This window comes from Danio aesculapii, chromosome 9, assembly GCF_903798145.1.
Source record: "Danio aesculapii chromosome 9, fDanAes4.1, whole genome shotgun sequence".
In the NCBI taxonomy this organism is placed as follows: Eukaryota; Metazoa; Chordata; class Actinopteri; order Cypriniformes; family Danionidae; genus Danio; species Danio aesculapii.
The window spans coordinates 25,014,291-25,032,430 of NC_079443.1; the positions used below are offsets into that span (position 1 = coordinate 25,014,291).

Here is an 18,140-nt window from a genome sequence, read left to right on the forward strand (position 1 = left end):
AATGCGTTAAAGGGACCATCAAAATAAAGTGATACCATCATTACATTAATAGTCCAGTTGATTAATTTACATTGATATAATTTGATATTGTCTTTTAACTGCCTTCTCAAACTTCCTATACAGCAGGATTTACTCCTGCCTTGTAGATTTGCATACCCTTTCAAGTATGTACTTTAATTATTTGTATAAACACATCCATTCTATATAGTTTGACTATCTGTTGTATGACTAATCTAGAAACCAGTCATCCTTTTGCCTACATTTTTATTTAAATGGATAGTTCACCCAACTTGTATTTATCCACTATTTACGCACCCTTAATGTGGTTCTGAACCTATATGTGTTTCTTTTTTTCTGATAACACAAATGATATTTTGAAAAACTTGAACCAGTACAATTAACTTCTATATTAGTATAAACAAATACTATGGAAGACAATGATGGTTTCCAACATTGTCTTTTGTTTAAAAGAAGAAATAAACTCAAACAGGTTTGTGACAAGTGAAGTGTGAGTAAATGATCACATAATTATCAGTTTTGGTTGAACTATCCCTTTAGGACATACTTCATATTCTGCTTGTCACCCATGTGATTTCAGATGCAACTAAACTGACTCTCTTCATGTGCCGTGTGATTCAGTTTTCTGCACGTGTCAGATTCTTTAGAGATCGTGATCAAACTGGTATCCACGTGCTTCACCTTTCGGCTGATTTTCACTTAAATGTTGCTCTAAGCAGCGTGGACAGCATCTGTACAGTGTGTCCACAAGTCATGTGATCTATACGCTAATAAAATAAGTTAATATAACAGCCACCAATATTTGCTGAATTCTGCTTATATAACTCCTTTAACCACCCTGATGAATTTAGTATATTCATAAGGTTTTGAAGACAGAATCATTTGAAATTAAGAGAAACACTGACTAAATAATAAAGATACTTTTAACATATACAATAAATGTTTTAATAGCAATGTACAGAGACATCTTCAGCTGCAGATGAGCAGAATATATCTTTCCCCAGAGAACATGTAGATGTAATACCACAAGAAATATGTTTTTTGGATGTCCTTCCCTCCAGCGACACCAGTGCACCTCACTTCAGCCAGATGCCTTTGTCCCCGACATCTTCATTATAACCTTCAGCGTACCTCTTTCCTGGGAGCTAAGGAGAGATTTTCATGTCACATGTTAAATTCTTTTAAGCTATAGTATGCAATAGCAAAACATTTTACAATGACCTTTAAAGAAATACACTGAAATCAAAATAAAACTAAAGACCAGACATGGAATCTATATTCATGAGTTACTCTTACACATGTTCTCTTGGCTGAGGTAAAGCTCCATATGCTTTAAGGTGAGTACTTACAAGGGAGCGAGCAGATACAAATAAAAGAAAAATCTAATGAGTGAACACACAAGGAGCTCATTACTCTCCAAGATCAATATTACAGTGGCAGGAATCACTAATGGCCATATAAAGTGCTTCTGACACCTATTCCAAAAGTCTATTGGACTACTGATTTTGTAATGCTCTTGACACTCCTGGATGTCCTTAGGTGACACACATGCTCTGAGAAAACACGCAGTCATCGTGCAGACACTTGAAGAAACACTGCTTGTGCTCGTGGAAATACACCATTACTAGTAAGGCTGACAACATTATGGCTTTTCATTTGCATATGTTTTTGAGGTGTGTGATTTTATGAGGGTTTAAACTGCACAGTTTGTAACTATAATAATAATTACATTTATTCAGGGGCGTAGCAACGGGGGGAGTTGGGGGGGATACATCCCCCTCAATTTTAGAGACAGACCATTTAGAAACAGGTGATTAATAATTATATGAACGTAAATTTTGGATCTTATTCAGCTGTCCCCCCACTTTAAAAAAATGTCTGATACGCCTCTACATTTATTAAATTGTTTATACAACAAAGACTATGAAGTGTTATTTTACATTTGATTATTCAATTACTGTATAATGTTAGACTCCCTGGTAAACAATAAAACATTGTTTATTTAATTTGTATATTTGTATCTTTATTGTATTTATCTATGCTTGCAGATCGTTTATAATATTTTATGCAGATGTACTTCCAAACATAATCATCCCAATCAAGCTAAAAATAGAAATTCTTTGCAAATAGAGATTTTCAAGTCAACTGGTAAAATTGTATTCATATCCCAATATAACGAAATATTGCAATGTAGGTTTTTCCACTATTGTGCAGCCCTTATTACTAGTACACATATGTATCTGACAAAACCCTAATTAAAGGTGGATACATCATCACTGACACATTTAATGCTTCACATCATCTGATGTTGTCAAAAGCACCAGTTCTAAAACAACAAGCTGATATGTACAGTTTGAAGGCTTTCAATTACTTATTGGAAAATTAAGTTTCTTGAATAACTTTGCTTGCTTTCAATAGCAATTGAACATTTTGAACAGTTCCAACAGTTTTAAAATGCAAGACTAAATCTAAAAATTGCTATGAGGATTTTAAAAGCATACTGAAACAGTATCTGACATTGACAGGACAAAATAATCAATGCATGAAGTGCCACAGACCTGTCACTGTTTCCACTTCATGATTAAATTAAATGGCTTCCGAAATTGATAAAGAGAACTGTTCAATTTTACTCACTGGTAAAGACTGCTTAAATTATGATACTGTGACAGCACTGACTGCCTCCATGCTGTCTTTAATAATTTAAATAAAGTCACTACTGATAAAATAAACAAGAACATTATTTCTAAAACAGTTCACACTTGAAAGGTGTGGTAGAACAGGGCTAAACTTTGGTTTTAAACACATATGAATCACTACATGTAGCACAGTTTCAGTGGGGATCACATACCGATTTGAAAGCATAATAGGTGGAATCTAACTCATGAGCCCCAATTGTGATTTCTGGGATATAGCTGGGAAAGCTGGTCAGGCTGGTTACCCTCTGCTTGTCTTCCACCCTAATGAATGAGTGGAAAAGGTATGAAAAACAGACCTCTCAAAACAGATGTGCAACTTCTGTAAAGTAAAAAGAAAGAAGTATCTATGGAATGAAAAAAGACACACAAAAACAATACTCACAACATTCGCATATGATGGAAAGTGACATCATTCTGATCCACCCAAGGGCCCTTCTGAAACTTGAGGCATTCAATGTCCTCAACAACCTGCAAAAGCAAAGAATAAAAGAAATAAGTCACATTTGCCTGCCTCAGGTGCTCCATACAAAGACTGGATCATTACCTTCTCGACATCCTGGGCTTCAGCTGAACCATAAGTAAGAACCTCTGCCTCTTCACTGAAAATGAGATTTACCACACCATCAATAAAAACTGGTTGATATATTTTAATTATTTCAATAAACAACAGCTTTTTATAAACATATAAGCAATTTTTATGGTAGTTACATTTCCAACATTAACTTGGTTGCTTTAGTACTTACCTGATTTTAGGGAGGAAGGTCTTCTTGTATGCAGTCTCAATGTTCTTCAGGTAGCTCAAAGGAACATTCTGTAGGTATGGCTGTAGAAGCGATAAGGATGAATTCACTGTCAACATTTTATAAACACCAGTCACTAAATTCTTCAAATCTTGTATATCAAGTATTTAAGCAATTAGGTATTTAATAACAAAGTTTTAGCATTGAAAAAAAAATTATAAGCTGCTTCAGCTAATGTTTTGTGTAAGTTATTTTCTAAATATTCAAACAATGTACAAAAGCTTCCACGCAAACAAAGTTTTGAATACTTAACATTACCTATTATAAATGTTCAAATTAAAATATGTATACCTAAACAAATATTAATTAAATTATATAATAATTAAATTTTAATATGAAAAAAAAAAATAATTATGGCTAACCAAAAACATGTTAAAACCAGACAAATTAATATTTGTATGGTACTTGTGTGCTTATGAAAAATTTATAAAGTAATATTTTTTTGTACATTGAAGTCCATGTGAAACAGAAATATTAATAATTTTTTTTGCTAGCACACATTGTTTTTCTTTGGGTGAACAACTAGTTTGCGCAAGTTAATCCACTAAAAGAAAATTCATTTTTTTGAATCTTCTATTGACGCTTCGCTAAAGCCTGGTTTATACTTCTGCGTCAAGTGATCAGCGTGAGCCACGGCGCATGCAACATGCGTAGCTGTGCATTCATACTTCTGCACACTGTTTCTGCTGCTCTGCAACACATCCGAAACGCTAGTTGACAGTGAGGTGTTTATGTTCCTCTGTGTCGATTTTCTTCCCTGGTGTACTGTTTTTTTCTGAATGCTTCCTTAATGTACAAGTGGTTCAAACTCGCTCATTTTGACACAGGAACCGGCGGACGTGCAACAACTTTAATCACAAGGTAAACACAAAGCAAAATTTTTCATCTGGAGCTCCTTTACGGGACTCGACACTTCGTCACCTTGAAATTATTAGGTTCTGTCTGCGGTCTGAATGATTTTGAGCTTGAAAGTTTTTGCATTCCACAGCAAACAGTATGTGTGTAACATTTGTTTTTAAATGAAAAGTCTTAAAATGTAAACAACTTAGTAAAAAAAACATCCCATAATATAAATAAGATGTCATTTAATAAGAATATGTCAATAACTCAATTTAAATGAGTAAAATGTCAGATAGAACCTTATAATTCTGAGGTGACGACTTGTAAACAGTCACTCCAATCACAGAGCTTACGCTTTTCAGAAATCTGAAGAAGCCAGACAAAAAAAGGACTGCAGTATGCATTACAGGGGTATATTCATGACCTAAATAGCAACTGATTAGAAAATCATTTAATCAAAATTGATTAAGGCTAAACGCTGCCCATTCAACAGCTTAGTTCATGCACAGCAGGACAGGTGAAATTAAAAAATAATCTAATTATATTAGATTAGGCATTAGAAATAATCTTATTATATCTAATAATAACTAATTAAACCGCAATTTCTCTTTTTTCATCCAAAAAGCCTGAAAGACTAATTGTTGTGCAATGAAATATAGCATTACTAATCGAAGAGGAAACACTCATGGAGAGTGCTTTTACATAATTAATTCATAGAAAGAGTAGCCAGAAAGGGAAAATTGATGGATTTGTGTCAAATATTAGCATCATTGACCCATAACAATGTACAGTACCTATAACTGTCAGTACGTTTGTGTGCTCTTTATCCAGTTTCTGTTATAATTTGGAGTTAAGTGGAAAAAATAAATAAATTGAAATGCAAATCAAACTATAAATAGCAGAAGTGAACAAATAGATTTTTCCTACCCGCAAATATGAATCCAACACCAAATATAAAGACAGACACTAACCCGGTATAATTTTTTTTCCAAAAGACCGACAAAAACAACAGTGAATTGTAGCTTTGACATGGACATGAGGGTAATAAATGACTGAAAAACAGCTGCGGGTGAGGTATATTAATCACAATCGCTCAGTTTGTTATGTTTTGTTCTGTTAATATGTAATCCAAATATTATTAGTAGCTTGAAACAACTGAAAAAATGACTGGATTATGCTGCTTTTACGGCCCCTCACACAGCTTGATCCACGTCAGCATTTCTACCCTTAAGTTTTAGATTTTGGAAAAGAAAAAAAAAATTCCACCACACAGTCCAAACTTTTAGGATACCAGGTATCAGATTTGCACAATCCATACACACAACACTTTGGCTTGTTTTCCTCGTTCAAAAGCTTGACAGATCTCCCGCGTGTAGCCACGGTTGTTACGCCACTATTGGTGTGTGGCGGTTTTCGGGTGTGGCTTAGCAAAGGGTCAATTAAAGTCTGACTATTTCTTCTGGGTTTGGAGTGGTGATCTTTCTCTGTTGACATCAGTTTAATGTCTTGAACCACAATATTCTTAACTCCACCCCTCTTACCTTTAGCTTTCTTCAAGGAAATGGTGCGCCCCTACTCAATATTCTTTTTTAGTTAGAAGTACATAAACATACTGAAACAAAAGTCTTAGCAACTTCTAATTCACACAGCCTTAAATCAAGCAGCTAATTATTCTGGCCAACACTTAGTTTGTTTCTGTCCTCACACATACCTTTCCTGATGCTTTGAGCTTCTTCTGGACCTCTTCAGCAGGTGAGTCCACATAGATGACAAGATGAGGGGGCAGAAACTCACAGATACTGATACCCTTAATCTCATTATAGTGATTCACGCCTGCAGGATAACAACAAACACAAACGTTCTAACAAAATAGCTTTGATGTACATCCCAATATGACTCTAGTACTCATTCATATATATTTTTACATCATGAAATTCACACACTATCACTTACACTGCTTGCGGATGTAGCCTTCTTTGAACATGGCCTCCAAAAATACCATGTCACTGAAAGGAGATCGTTCCAGAATAACTCCCTGTCCTGAACGAGAGAAATCAAAAAGAAACCACCTAAGTATGATTGTGTTCTCAAGTGCAACGGTGTTCTCAAAACTTGCTTTATAAAGTAAAAAGTACTTCATTCTTAATTGCAACATCCATCTACAACTCCATGTAATACAATAAGTCTGCTTTGGTAACCTGTCGTGAGCAGGTGTTCAACAGCATCAGAGTACTGCAGAAGCCTCATGAGGTACATCCAAGCCTGCAGGCGGTATGAGTTTCCATCACTGGCTTTGGGCTCCAAGTAGAACTTCTCCAGAGAGCAGTTCCCATTAAAAGCCTGATCTAAAGGAACTTTCTCCTTTGTCATTTTGTCCACATAGTGCGTGTCTGGCTCGGGCATGTACAGCATTCCTGAAGAGACATAGAACAAACCCTGAATATTCACTAAACAGTTACAGAGTTAATACAAATAATATTTCTCTAAGGTAAAGATGATCTTTATGAAGTTCAAATTAAACATCAGAGAAGGGAAGAAGAAACTGTGATTTAAGTGATTTTGAATGTGGCTGCTGATGCCAGATGGGCTGGTCCGAGTATTTCACTAACACAGAAAAGCAAAGAAAATACAGCAGCATAAGAACACACTGGAAACCGGATATAATTCACACAGGCTCAAATCTGAAAGAGGTTGCCAATCTGAATTCTGAACAGAACTTAGTATACACAATACATTTGCATTTACTAAAGTATTGTCTCGGTGAATCCCATTTAATTCTATGAAAATTTGAGTTATTAGTTTAAAAACTGTTTGGTCAGGATTTTGCATCAAAAATAATTCTATAATAAACAATAAAGATATTAATCCTCATCTTGCTGTTTTAATGAACATTTAGTAGGTTTCTGTGGCACATTATTCACTGCCATCATGTAATTCAACTGTTCACTCTAATAAGTACTGGCTTAAGGTTCAAACTGCTATATGACACACACACACACACACACACACACACACGTTTGTTTTTGTGAAAAGTGGGTACATTACATAGGTTTCCATTCATTTTATACTGTTCAAACTGTATATTGTACTGCCCCCACCTCACCCTACCCCAAACCAAACCACCAGAGGAGACTGTGTACAGCTTTACTATCTAAAATAAACTCATTCTGTTTGATTTATAAGCTTTTTGAGAAGTGAGGACATCAGCTATGTCCTCGTCTTTCACCTCCTTTTTGTAATACCCATATCATACCCGTCATTATACAAATTTGTGTCCTGATATGTCACAAGTTTTTAGAGTTTTTACTATACAAATTGTACTTTCTATCCTCAACCTTTAAAGAAATCTTTTTGCATTTTTACATTTTCTTTTTTAATTCTTCATCCTGTGTGATTAAGAAGCATGTTTAACCACTGGGACCTCAAATTAAGTCCCCACGAGACTGTGTGCATGGGGAAATGAAAACAAAAACATACACACAAACATACACAAAGCGAGTCAGAAACGATCTTACCTAGTTTTTCGGCCAATTCTTGTGCAAGTACTCCTTTTCCAGAGGCCAAGTTGCCATCAATAGAAATGATTTTGCTGTTTTCCTTGAGGCGGGAGCTTGTCCTCTCACCCATAACATAAGCCAGCCATCCATAACGCAGGTTTCTGACAGCACTTGTGTGGATTTTAGCCTTTGAAATATAAAATATCTTGTTATTCTTCTCTTTCAGAATGTGGTAGTGTGAGGGCGTTGAATGTTGTAGAGTGAGTTAACGTTATATCTATGCGGAGTCGAATCATTAATGATTTCTGACACTGTTAGAGCCGCTTCTGACAGAACTACAGCCAGTCGAAAACACTCATTTAATATTGTTCATATCTAATTGAGTGTGAATAGACGTTTATATAATCGTTACAATGATTATGTGAAGAAATGGATAGAGACTATCATGTGACAGCACGAAGTGGTTTCCACAGCTGAGGTTCTGCTGTTGTCCTTCAGTCTGAACTACATTAGGCCCAACATAAACGATGAAGCTTTCGCTTGACTAATAGAGGCTGTGTGTATCAATCTTACCGTTTGCATTGGCGAAACAGGTTTCCAAGCTGCTGCACCCGAAGGCACAACTAGCCGAAATAACCGCAACGCCATAGCGAAACTTCAAGATCTCTAGCGAGTCTGATGATCCTCAATGTCGCCGAAGGATCTCGCGTCGCGGGAGATGTACGTCATCGGTGCGACATGTGGTTGTTTCATATGACAAAAGCCTTCGTAAAATAAAATAAAAAATAAAATAAAAAATAATAAAATAAAAAATAAAAATAAAATAAAATAAAAATTTACATTCTTTGATAAATACAAAATCTTCAGTACATTCAAACATTTGGAACATTACAATAACCTGCAATGTAAAAAAAAAAACTATAAATAAAATCAGTTAACTATATGGGTTCAGGGTTATTCATTCATTCATTCGTTCATTCATTTTCTTTTCGGCTTAGTTCCTTTATTAATCTGGGGTCGCCACAGCGGAATAAACCGCCAACAGCTGCAATTGCACCCATCACTAGGAAACACCCATACACTCTCATTCACACACAGTCAATTTAGCTCACCCAACGTTCAGGGTTACATATTTTAATATTAATTATATAGTATATTATGCACATTCTGAATAAACTTTCAATAACAGAATAAAACTTTACTCAAACTAATTGAAAAAAGTGAATTTACTCTCAAAAGACTATGGTAAAAGCGTAAAATAAACAACAGGCCAAATCATGACATTCTGATTCACGTTGAGTAGTAAATAAATAATAATATTATCAGAAAAGTAAAACAGTATAATAGTTTGAGGCATGATATAAAGACATTAAGCTTTTTTGTTCCTAAAACCAACAATAGAGTGAAAATGCAATTGCAATCAAAATTGTGGTGGGCTGATTTTTCCAGGGAGAAAACAAATGTACAAAATGGTGTTCACGCCAAATGTTGACAAAATTTAGTTATTAGAAGATTATTCATAAATAAAGTCAAATTGTTTATTTTTTTTTAAAACATCTTCAGGCTTTGCAGGAAGGTTTTTGAAGTGAACTGGAGATAATTTCTTCATGAAGAAATAAGTAGGACTACCTAATTCTATGTAATATTAGTATAAGTGATTTGGGCATATTTCATTTAGGTTGGTTCTTCATTCTGTGAAAAACAGATTGTGTGTATGTTTGTGTTCTGGAGATCAGTAGACGTGTGGCATGGCAGAGTGAATTGTATCTTATTGCCAGTAGAGGTCAGTAAAGTTCACGTCGGCGTTTAAATCGGTATAAATGCGGACAGAAGAAGAAAAAGAATCTGTTGCCATAGTAACTGTTGTTAGCTGGAGCAGATTTGTTGTTGTTGGCTAATTTTGAAGCTCTTCGTGTTGATGCTGTTGGCGTCAGATGTGTTGATAATTTCTACCGCGTGGAAAAGCGTATCTAATAAAACCAGAAACGCGCTTTATTGCAGCTCTGATCTGGACCGGTAATTACATGTATTTCTTACTGCTCTGACTCTTGTTTTGGATGACCGACACTTGTTCAGCTTCACAGATTTAGTGGCTCTGACACATCGCCAGCAATACTTTTTAAAATCGAGATTGATTTTAACCAATGGGTAGTAAGTCGATGTAGCGTTAATGAAATATTTTTCACATCAGTGTTATTTTTATTTCTCCGCAAGGCCGTTTAACAGTCGCTGTTTTGCAATGGTTAACATTTATTGATTATCAAACAAATCAAAGAAGCCCACTGCTATCGATATGAACGTTGACAGCAGATCAACAGCAGTAAAACCGATCAATCACACACATCTACTTGTACTAATTATGTTTTATTTATATTTCCACATTTGTGCTCTGCTGTGCTCGTGTAATAGTCTGTTCTCGTTCTACATTTGTGTGAGATAATAATTCAGTCATGTCTGTGTTCATATCTCTCTGAGGTACTGGAGGACAGACGATGTCTGGAGATTTGGTAGCTGTGTGGGAAGTGGCTTTGAGTGATGGTGTGCACAGGATTGAATTTGAACATGGCACAACCACAGGAAAACGAGTTATTTACATCGATGGAAAGGTAACAGACATGTATTTTACACACATGCAGGGTAGCTTGCTGACACTCTGGATAATACATGTAGAATTGCAGTCATGGTTGTGAGGTCAATCAATGAAAACAAAAAAGTAAAAATGACGACAACAACAAACAACTTGAGTAAATGAGGTGCACTCAGTCTGTTTGTTGACAAAGTTGTGGAATTTATTGAAGGAAATTGGTTGTCTATAAACAGTGGTGTAAAGTAACAAATTACAAATACTCAAACTACTGTAATTGAGTAGTTTTTTTAATCAGAAATTTTAGTTTTTAAGTAGTTTTAAAATGCAAAATAAAAAAAAATTAAGTAGTTTTAAAATGTGTACTTTTACATTCCCTTGAGTACATTTTTAGTGCAGTATCTGTGCTTTTACTCCACTACTTTCCTTCAACCTGCAGTCACTACTTTATTTTTTCTTGTCTATGGGGATTAGAAAAATCAGTCCTGTCCAATCAAAATATAGAAGAGAAATCGCATCATAATGATCTTAATACATGCAGAAAATTGTTTGGAAGCGTTAAAATTGTCCAAGACGATGTCTAAAATCTTTGCACACAATGACCCAGAGACTGTTTAGATGCATGTCACTGATGAGAAAATGACAGATGTTTACTGTATGATGTCCGAAATAGCCTTAAACACCCAGCAGGCACAAGACATCAGCATGACGTCAGATTGACGTTGTACCCTAATGCCGTGGGGACTTTGCATTTTGTTTGGAAATGAAAATCAGGTTGACGTTAGAACCCAATGTCAGGCCGACGTCAGTGTTCAACCTGAAATCAACCAAATATCAACGTCTAATAATGTTACAGCTTGATGTTGTGTGGACGTTACTTCTATGTCTACTATCAGACGTTGGATTTTGGTTGCCATACCTGATTAATAAATGTCTGTATTTGACAACAATATGACGTTTGTTTAAGATGTTGGCTCGACGTTGGATTTTTCCAACCAAATATCAATGTCATTTGACGTCATTATTGGACATCAAAATAACATCGTCCTTAGACATTGGATACACTGGCTTGGTCACCGGATATCACAACCTAATCTAAGTAATCACCTGACATCTAACCTAATATTAACGTCATATAACATTGTGTGCCTGCTGGGCAATAACTAAATGCACTACAGAAAGTTACGTTTGCACACATCCACAAATTACATGTAAACGCATCAGCTTTTTACAGCGTAATACTCACTACTCACTACTCTTGAGTACTTTTGAAAGGTCTACTTTTTACTTGAACTTTGAGTAATATTTACAACAGATACTTTTACTCCACTTGCACTACATTTTAGGCAAGTAATGATACTTTTACTTAAGTATGTTTTTTCAGTACTCTTTCCACCACTCTCTATAAATAATTAAACAATAAGAGAATAATTCTATGAATGTTATTGAAATAAATACAAACAGCAGGGGGAAAATTTAAAAAGTAGCAGTTGGTTTTTGCTTTAGCAATAATAGATTTTATTGAAGAAGTGTGTATGTATGTGTTCGCGTGGGTTTCCTCTCAGTACTCCACTTTCCCCCACAGTCCAAAGACATGCGCTATAGGTGAATTTGATAAAACTAAAATTGACTGTAGTTAGTAGTACAAGTAGCTTCTTGTCACTTGAAATAATTAAAACATATCTATGTAAGGAGAATAGTCAGTTATGCACTTTAAGAATTCACAATAAAAGAGCTGAATAATTATGCACTTTATATCTCAGCACAGTAGAGTCACACTTTATTAAGTGTCATTGAATACTGACTACAATGTTTGGAATTGGATACACAATAATTGTTATGTACATACATTTTGGTACGTAGTTAGACAAACATACTCTTGCAGGGATTTACTGTACAATTATATTACTATACTGTACTAGTTAGGGTCACCATTGATAGATAATCATTATGAAAATTAGAGTTAGTGACTCTTGCATACTGATGATTTGAAAAATAATTACAAGTGCCTTACAGAAATGTTTGTAATTTTCACAGGAAGTCATAAGAAGAGATTGGATGTTCAAACTGGTTGGAAAGGAGACTTTCAATGTGGGTAGTACGGAGACAAAGGCCACTATTAACATTGATGCAGTGAGTGGCTTTGCGTATGAATACACTCTAGAGATTAATGGACAGAGCCTCAGGAAGTACATGGAGAACCGCTCTAAAGTGACCAGCACATGGCTCCTCAACCTGGACGGCATTGACTGCAGGGTGGTTCTGGGTAAGAAATACCTGCTCACAGCTTCCTCAAATAAACATGATTTGACTTATCTGTGGGTATGTTGTACCTTTTGTTTCCTCTGGGTTAAAAACACTTGTTTAAGTGTATCATACAAAAACTGAATATTAATTTAAGCTGAAATGGTATTAAGCAATAACTTTTGAACAGAATAAGTAACGTACAGTACAGCTGATCTCTGAAATGCTGAAAGCCTTTTCTCACTTAACCTCTGTGATCTGCCACACAGCAGCAGTGATTAGCTTTAGGTTAAATAAAGGTTAAAAAAAGATTAGAAATCCCTTTAACTAATTGGTGCTTCGCAAGAGAAGACACCTCTCTTGGAATAAAAACAAGAAGCAAGATCCTGCAGTACAGCAGTTTCAGGAACACATTTTCTACAGAGATTTTGTAGAATGAAACAAAAAGTGAGAGTGAATAGTGTTTTAAAGCACTCACTGTTCTCTTGTGTTTTTCTATAATTAAAAAAAATATATATTTAATGTTTTAATTACTGATGGTGCCTGGACCCTGTTGGATTTATATGCTCTTAAACAACCTCAAAGCCTAAACATTACCACTGTAACCTTTAGAGAGGAAGATATTCTTTTTTCATAAGCTTTTTTTATCTCATTGTGGCATAATGCTTCTTTATCCAATGTGTGGATGGCTTTATAAAGTGAATTAATGAACAAATCTGTTTGTGCTATGTATATTAGGATAATTAATGAAGGATTATGGAAAATAATAGTTTTCAACATCAAGCAACCTAACATGTTTTTGCACAGCTAATATAAATAAAGCAGCTGACTTCATAAACCTTGCATACAGTTTAAATGGTAGTGTCCACTTTTAAGTTAAATGTAAGTTGAAAATGTCATAAAAATGTAATGATTCCCATCTATGGAGTCAATCTAGGGCCATATGTACTTGCTAAATAAAAGAAAGTTTTGCAAACAAAAAATAAAGTATTGAGCAAGAAATAAATGCAAATCTCCAAAAATCCCAAAGCAAAAATGTATTTTTGCTAACAAAAATAAAGAACTGCAAAGGGAAAATTATGTTTTGAGAAATAAAAATGAAATTTGCAAACAAAAAAAGAACTGCAAATAAAAATCAAGCAGTGCAAAAAAACTAAAATATTTGCAGTTAAAAAGAAAACTATATATATTTGCAAAACATTTTTATAGCATTGCCTTTACAAAACCCTTTCAGTCAATTGCAATGCTCATTTTGATTAGCATTTTAGTCAATCGTGAGTTTACAATGCTGTTTTCTCTTTGCACTTCACGTTTCTGTGCATTTCACTTGTGGCCCCTGATTTGACAAGGGGCGCAGTCAAGGGAACTTGGGCATTTAAGGCAGGCATGAACCTGCATCCATTTAAGCGACGTCATCAGCTAGAGACATAGTATCACCGAGGTGGTCTTACAACCCAGTAGGTCCGAGCCTGCCGTAAACACCCAAGTTCCCTTGTAACGTTTGGTTTGTAAAGGCAGTGCTAAAAAATGTTTTGCAAATATATATATATAGTTTTTTTTAATTGCAGATATTTTAGGTTTTTTTTTGCACTGGTTGACTTTTATTTGCAGTTATTTTTTGTTTGCAAATTTCATTTTTATTTCTCAAACTTAATTTTCTCTTTGCAGTTCTTGATTTTTGTTAGCAAAATGAAATTTTATTTCTCAAAAATTAATTTTTGCTTTGCGATATTTTGAGATTTGCATTTACTTATTATTTTTTGCTCAAGATTTTATTTTTTAACTTTCTTTTATTTTGCAAATATATATGTCCCTAGATTGACTCCAAACCCATCAGTCTTCTCTTTGCACCTGTTGGTTTTGAATCAGGTCTCCTTTTATTTAGAATAACTGACTAGGTGTTACTGTCGCTGAAACTAGGGTTTCAGAAATGCTGTCTAAAAACTGCAGTTTTCTGTTTTGTGACTAACTATGATGAATAATAACAAACATTCTCAAAACAGCAGTTTTAACCTCATGGGGGCGCTACTGAGCAGGAAGTGCGGATTTAGTCAACATTAGCGTTTTTTTTTTATCAAAGCATTTGACTTGGTTAGATTTAACTGTGAAAGAGAAACTAGCAATAACTTTCCAGACCTTTGATTTATGAGTTTATGCTTCGTATGGGTGTTGCAGGAACTGTTTTAAAGGCTTTCCACTATGAGACCAATCACAGGTCCAGTCACATGTTCACATAAAAAAATTTCATTTAGTGATTAATCCTTTAAAAGAATGTGAGCCTAAAAAGAAGACTTGTTAAAGATGAAACATTTAGTGCGATTAAGTCCTCCAAACTGCATGTTTAAATAGCAACATGGATCACTAAAATTAAAGTTTTTTTTGTCAAACATTTTGGGAACATGCCATTCGTGTTACTGATTACCTAATTTGTTTTATGTTTTAAACTGTACTGATGTACAGAGGGTATGTTTCATAACTGACAAGTAACTGAACAAACAACTCAAATGGCAGTGAGAAAAGCTTAGCACAAGACACAATATAACTAATGCAAAGGTCCTAGATTTACAGTGAGTCAGAGTCTAAAGGTGATTAAAGATTGAAAGCAGGATTTATATTGTTGTTTTTATCTTTACCACTCTTCCTGCAACCTGCTAATTCATCACTCATAAACTTTTTCATCTTCAACAGAGAAAGATACCATGGATATATGGTGCAATGGACAGAAAATGGAAACAGCTGTAAGTCCAGCAGCTTTATTTATTCACCATTATTTTATAAGCAATTATTCCTATTATTATAGTAACACTTTTAACAATAAGGTGTCATTGACTACCAATGAACAACATTATGAAGGCATTCCAATGTTTGTTTTTATTTATTAATTTTTTAACATTTCAAGTTGCATAAATTAACATTAGATAATCATGAACAAACACTGAGATAAAAATGAACAGTGTAACATTTATAATGTCAGCCCAGAGCACAAATGTTGCATGAAAGCATTATTTTATAGCTCATCATACCTAAAGCATTAACTAATGGTAACAAATTGATTCTTAATACAGTGTTACTATTATAATTGTATTTTATTATTATGATATTAATTATGTTCCATAGTTTTAGCACCACAAAAGAAAAGTCTCACTATTTTAAGTAAAACAAAGAGTGTTTGGAGTTAAAAACTGTTAATTTAATCTCAGTTCAACAGCACATTATATATACTGCAAACTAGAGGTGGACACAGGACTGGATTTTCAAATCTCTACCATCCCACTACCAAAACATAAATAAACACGTTTGGCATTACCACCCCCAAATGTTATGGATGTGGAGTATGTTCACTTAACCAGCTACACCAAACAGAAGAAGAGTAAAAAGAGACAGGGCAACTAGAATTGAGTTTAAAATTCAAATATATAGCTTTGTATATAAAAGTTACATTTGTGTATAAATTTGTGTATCATATTATTAGGATTCCCACATAATGTCCCATCCCAGTCACGTGGTTTATAGAGATTTTCTTTCCCATCTCATGCTATTCCTGCAGGAATGACTTGATCTGCAGAAAGCAATTTCAACCTCTACAACAAACTTGGTTTAATTTAGTGGAAAAACATGCCCAATTAATTGATATGCATTTATTCATTTTCTTTTCGGCTTAGTCCCTTTATTAATCAGGGGTCGCAACAGTAGAATTAATCGCCAGCTTATCCAGCACATGTTTTTACACAGCGGATGCTCTTCCAGCTGCAACCCATCACTAAGAAACATCCATACACTCATACACTACAGACAAGTTAGCTTACCCAATTCACCTATAGAGCATGTCTTTGGACTGTGGGGGAAACCAGAGCACCCAGAGGAAACCCACACGAACACGGAGAGAACATGCAAACTCCACACAGAAATGCCAACTGACCCAGTCGAGGCTCAAACCAGTGACCTTCTTGCTGTGAGGCGACAGCGCTACCCACTGCACCACCGTGTCGTCCTATGTATTGGTGTGACTTAATGAAATCAAATCATAAAATAGTCTATCTAAATCTACCTAACGCATTAAGTGCTCTGACAAGACAGTTGGTGCAATGAAAATGTAAACATGTGAACAATGATTCAAGATTGTCACTTTCAAAGGACATACTGGCATACCGGTTTTACAGCATGCCTGCTACCATAACTACATCTCTTCAAGAGAAAAGCATTCACCTGTCATGTTGTTCTCCTTCAGGGTGAGTTTGTGGAGGATGGCACAGAGACACACTTTTCTCTGGGTGACCACGACTGCTGCATCAAAGCTGTGAGCAGCGGCAAGAGACGAGATGGCATCATTCACACACTGCTGGTGGACGGCATGGAGATCTCAGAGGCAGAATGAGCTGTCTGAAGGACTGTGTGAGTGTGTCTGGATGATCCATCCTCATCAGAAGAGTGTACAGTATATAAGGATGTTGGGTTAGCATGTGCTCATTTTCTGACCACAAATCAGCATGTGCTGGTTCAGTAATGGTCCACTTTGAGGCATGAGAAACAGACGTGTCTTACAAACTGTTATTTATGCTGCTCTATAGCAACATCAGATATAATTGTGATTATGAAGTGATGTATATGTGTTTTTTTTATTCTTACAGTGAAGTTAACTGAGACACAGACACACATTTGTGGATACTTGGACCTAGATTCACTGCAAAAAATATATATCTTTAATATATCTTTATATCTTTACTATTTTACTTTGATCATGGTGTCCAGTGCAAACATTCTTAAATTAGAATTCAAGATAAATATATGATAAACGTGGCCTAAGTATGAATTAGAAATGAACATGTGTATTGTTTAGAGAATTATGTCTAAAATCTACTGACTCATAAAGGGTCAAAATACAGCAATAATATTGTTTAGGAAAATATGATTTAATGGGACTCTGTGTTTTAAGATACTTTGTCTCAAGGCTTTTGACAATAACATATTTCTGGTGGTTCAAGCTTCTTGTCTGGTGAATTTAAGGTCATGTGCTCGTCTTCTGCTGGCATTAGCTTACTTCTGTAACAACTCTCATATGTGAACATATTATCATGACACACTGTTTAGATCAGTGTTTAGCCTGAACTGAAAAAAATGTACCTGAATCTAAATATAAATCAAGCTTTATTTGCCTAAGATGAATACGGTCCGATTGGTCAGCAGCGAAATTACATTTGGAAGGGCTCATCTCTGTGCCCTAAGTCCCTTTGGAGGGTCCCTTTATGTGACATCAAACAATTTTCCTGCTCAAAGGATCATGGCCTGAAGTGTCCATCAGTTTTAAAATCTTTTATTCCAAAGGGCCCTTCGAATTGGCCAGTTTTTAGCACTTCAGTTTGGAACGACACTTTAATATGGTGCTCATGATGTTTTTCACTCTGAATTGCCCTTCAGAGTGTGATATATCCAGGCTGCATTCCAGTAAATGGTTTTTTCCTAA

At 35.1% G+C, this 18,140-nt stretch overlaps 2 protein-coding genes across 2 annotated transcripts; one reads left to right on the plus strand and one right to left on the minus strand.

Moving 5' to 3' along the window:
* Positions 1 to 939: 939 nt before the first annotated feature.
* ndufa10 (NADH:ubiquinone oxidoreductase subunit A10) lies at positions 940 to 8,588 on the minus strand. The gene is made up of 10 exons (XM_056465648.1): positions 8,425 to 8,588; positions 7,870 to 8,038; positions 6,553 to 6,768; positions 6,308 to 6,394; positions 6,066 to 6,187; positions 3,458 to 3,537; positions 3,259 to 3,313; positions 3,097 to 3,182; positions 2,867 to 2,975; positions 940 to 1,163 (listed from the first exon to the last, which is right to left on the minus strand). The coding sequence occupies exons 1-10, from the start codon at positions 8,497 to 8,499 to the stop codon at positions 1,095 to 1,097; spliced, it is 1,068 nt and encodes a 355-aa protein (XP_056321623.1). The 5' UTR covers positions 8,500 to 8,588; the 3' UTR covers positions 940 to 1,094.
* Positions 8,589 to 9,695: 1,107 nt separating this feature from the next.
* Positions 9,696 to 17,660, plus strand: faima (Fas apoptotic inhibitory molecule a). Its single transcript, XM_056464897.1, has 5 exons — positions 9,696 to 9,867; positions 10,327 to 10,457; positions 12,473 to 12,701; positions 15,368 to 15,417; positions 16,908 to 17,660. The coding sequence occupies exons 2-5, from the start codon at positions 10,344 to 10,346 to the stop codon at positions 17,052 to 17,054; spliced, it is 540 nt and encodes a 179-aa protein (XP_056320872.1). The 5' UTR covers positions 9,696 to 9,867; positions 10,327 to 10,343; the 3' UTR covers positions 17,055 to 17,660.
* The last annotated feature ends 480 nt before the right edge of the window (positions 17,661 to 18,140 follow it).

Excerpts from the sequence above, each read along its gene's own strand:
- ndufa10 (XM_056465648.1), bottom strand. The coding sequence starts at position 8,499 with ATGGCGTTGCGGTTATTTCGGCTAGTTGTGCCTTCGGGTGCAGCAGCT. Across the intron at positions 6,395-6,552 it reads TGAACACCTGCTCACGACAG|GACAGGGAGTTATTCTGGAA; the intron begins GTTACCAAAGCA and ends TCTCTCGTTCAG. Across the intron at positions 3,314-3,457 it reads ACCTTCCTCCCTAAAATCAG|TGAAGAGGCAGAGGTTCTTA; the intron begins GTAAGTACTAAA and ends TCTCATTTTCAG.
- faima (XM_056464897.1), top strand. The coding sequence starts at position 10,344 with ATGTCTGGAGATTTGGTAGCTGTGTGGGAAGTGGCTTTGAGTGATGGT. Across the intron at positions 10,458-12,472 it reads TTATTTACATCGATGGAAAG|GAAGTCATAAGAAGAGATTG; the intron begins GTAACAGACATG and ends TAATTTTCACAG. Across the intron at positions 12,702-15,367 it reads TGACTGCAGGGTGGTTCTGG|AGAAAGATACCATGGATATA; the intron begins GTAAGAAATACC and ends CATCTTCAACAG.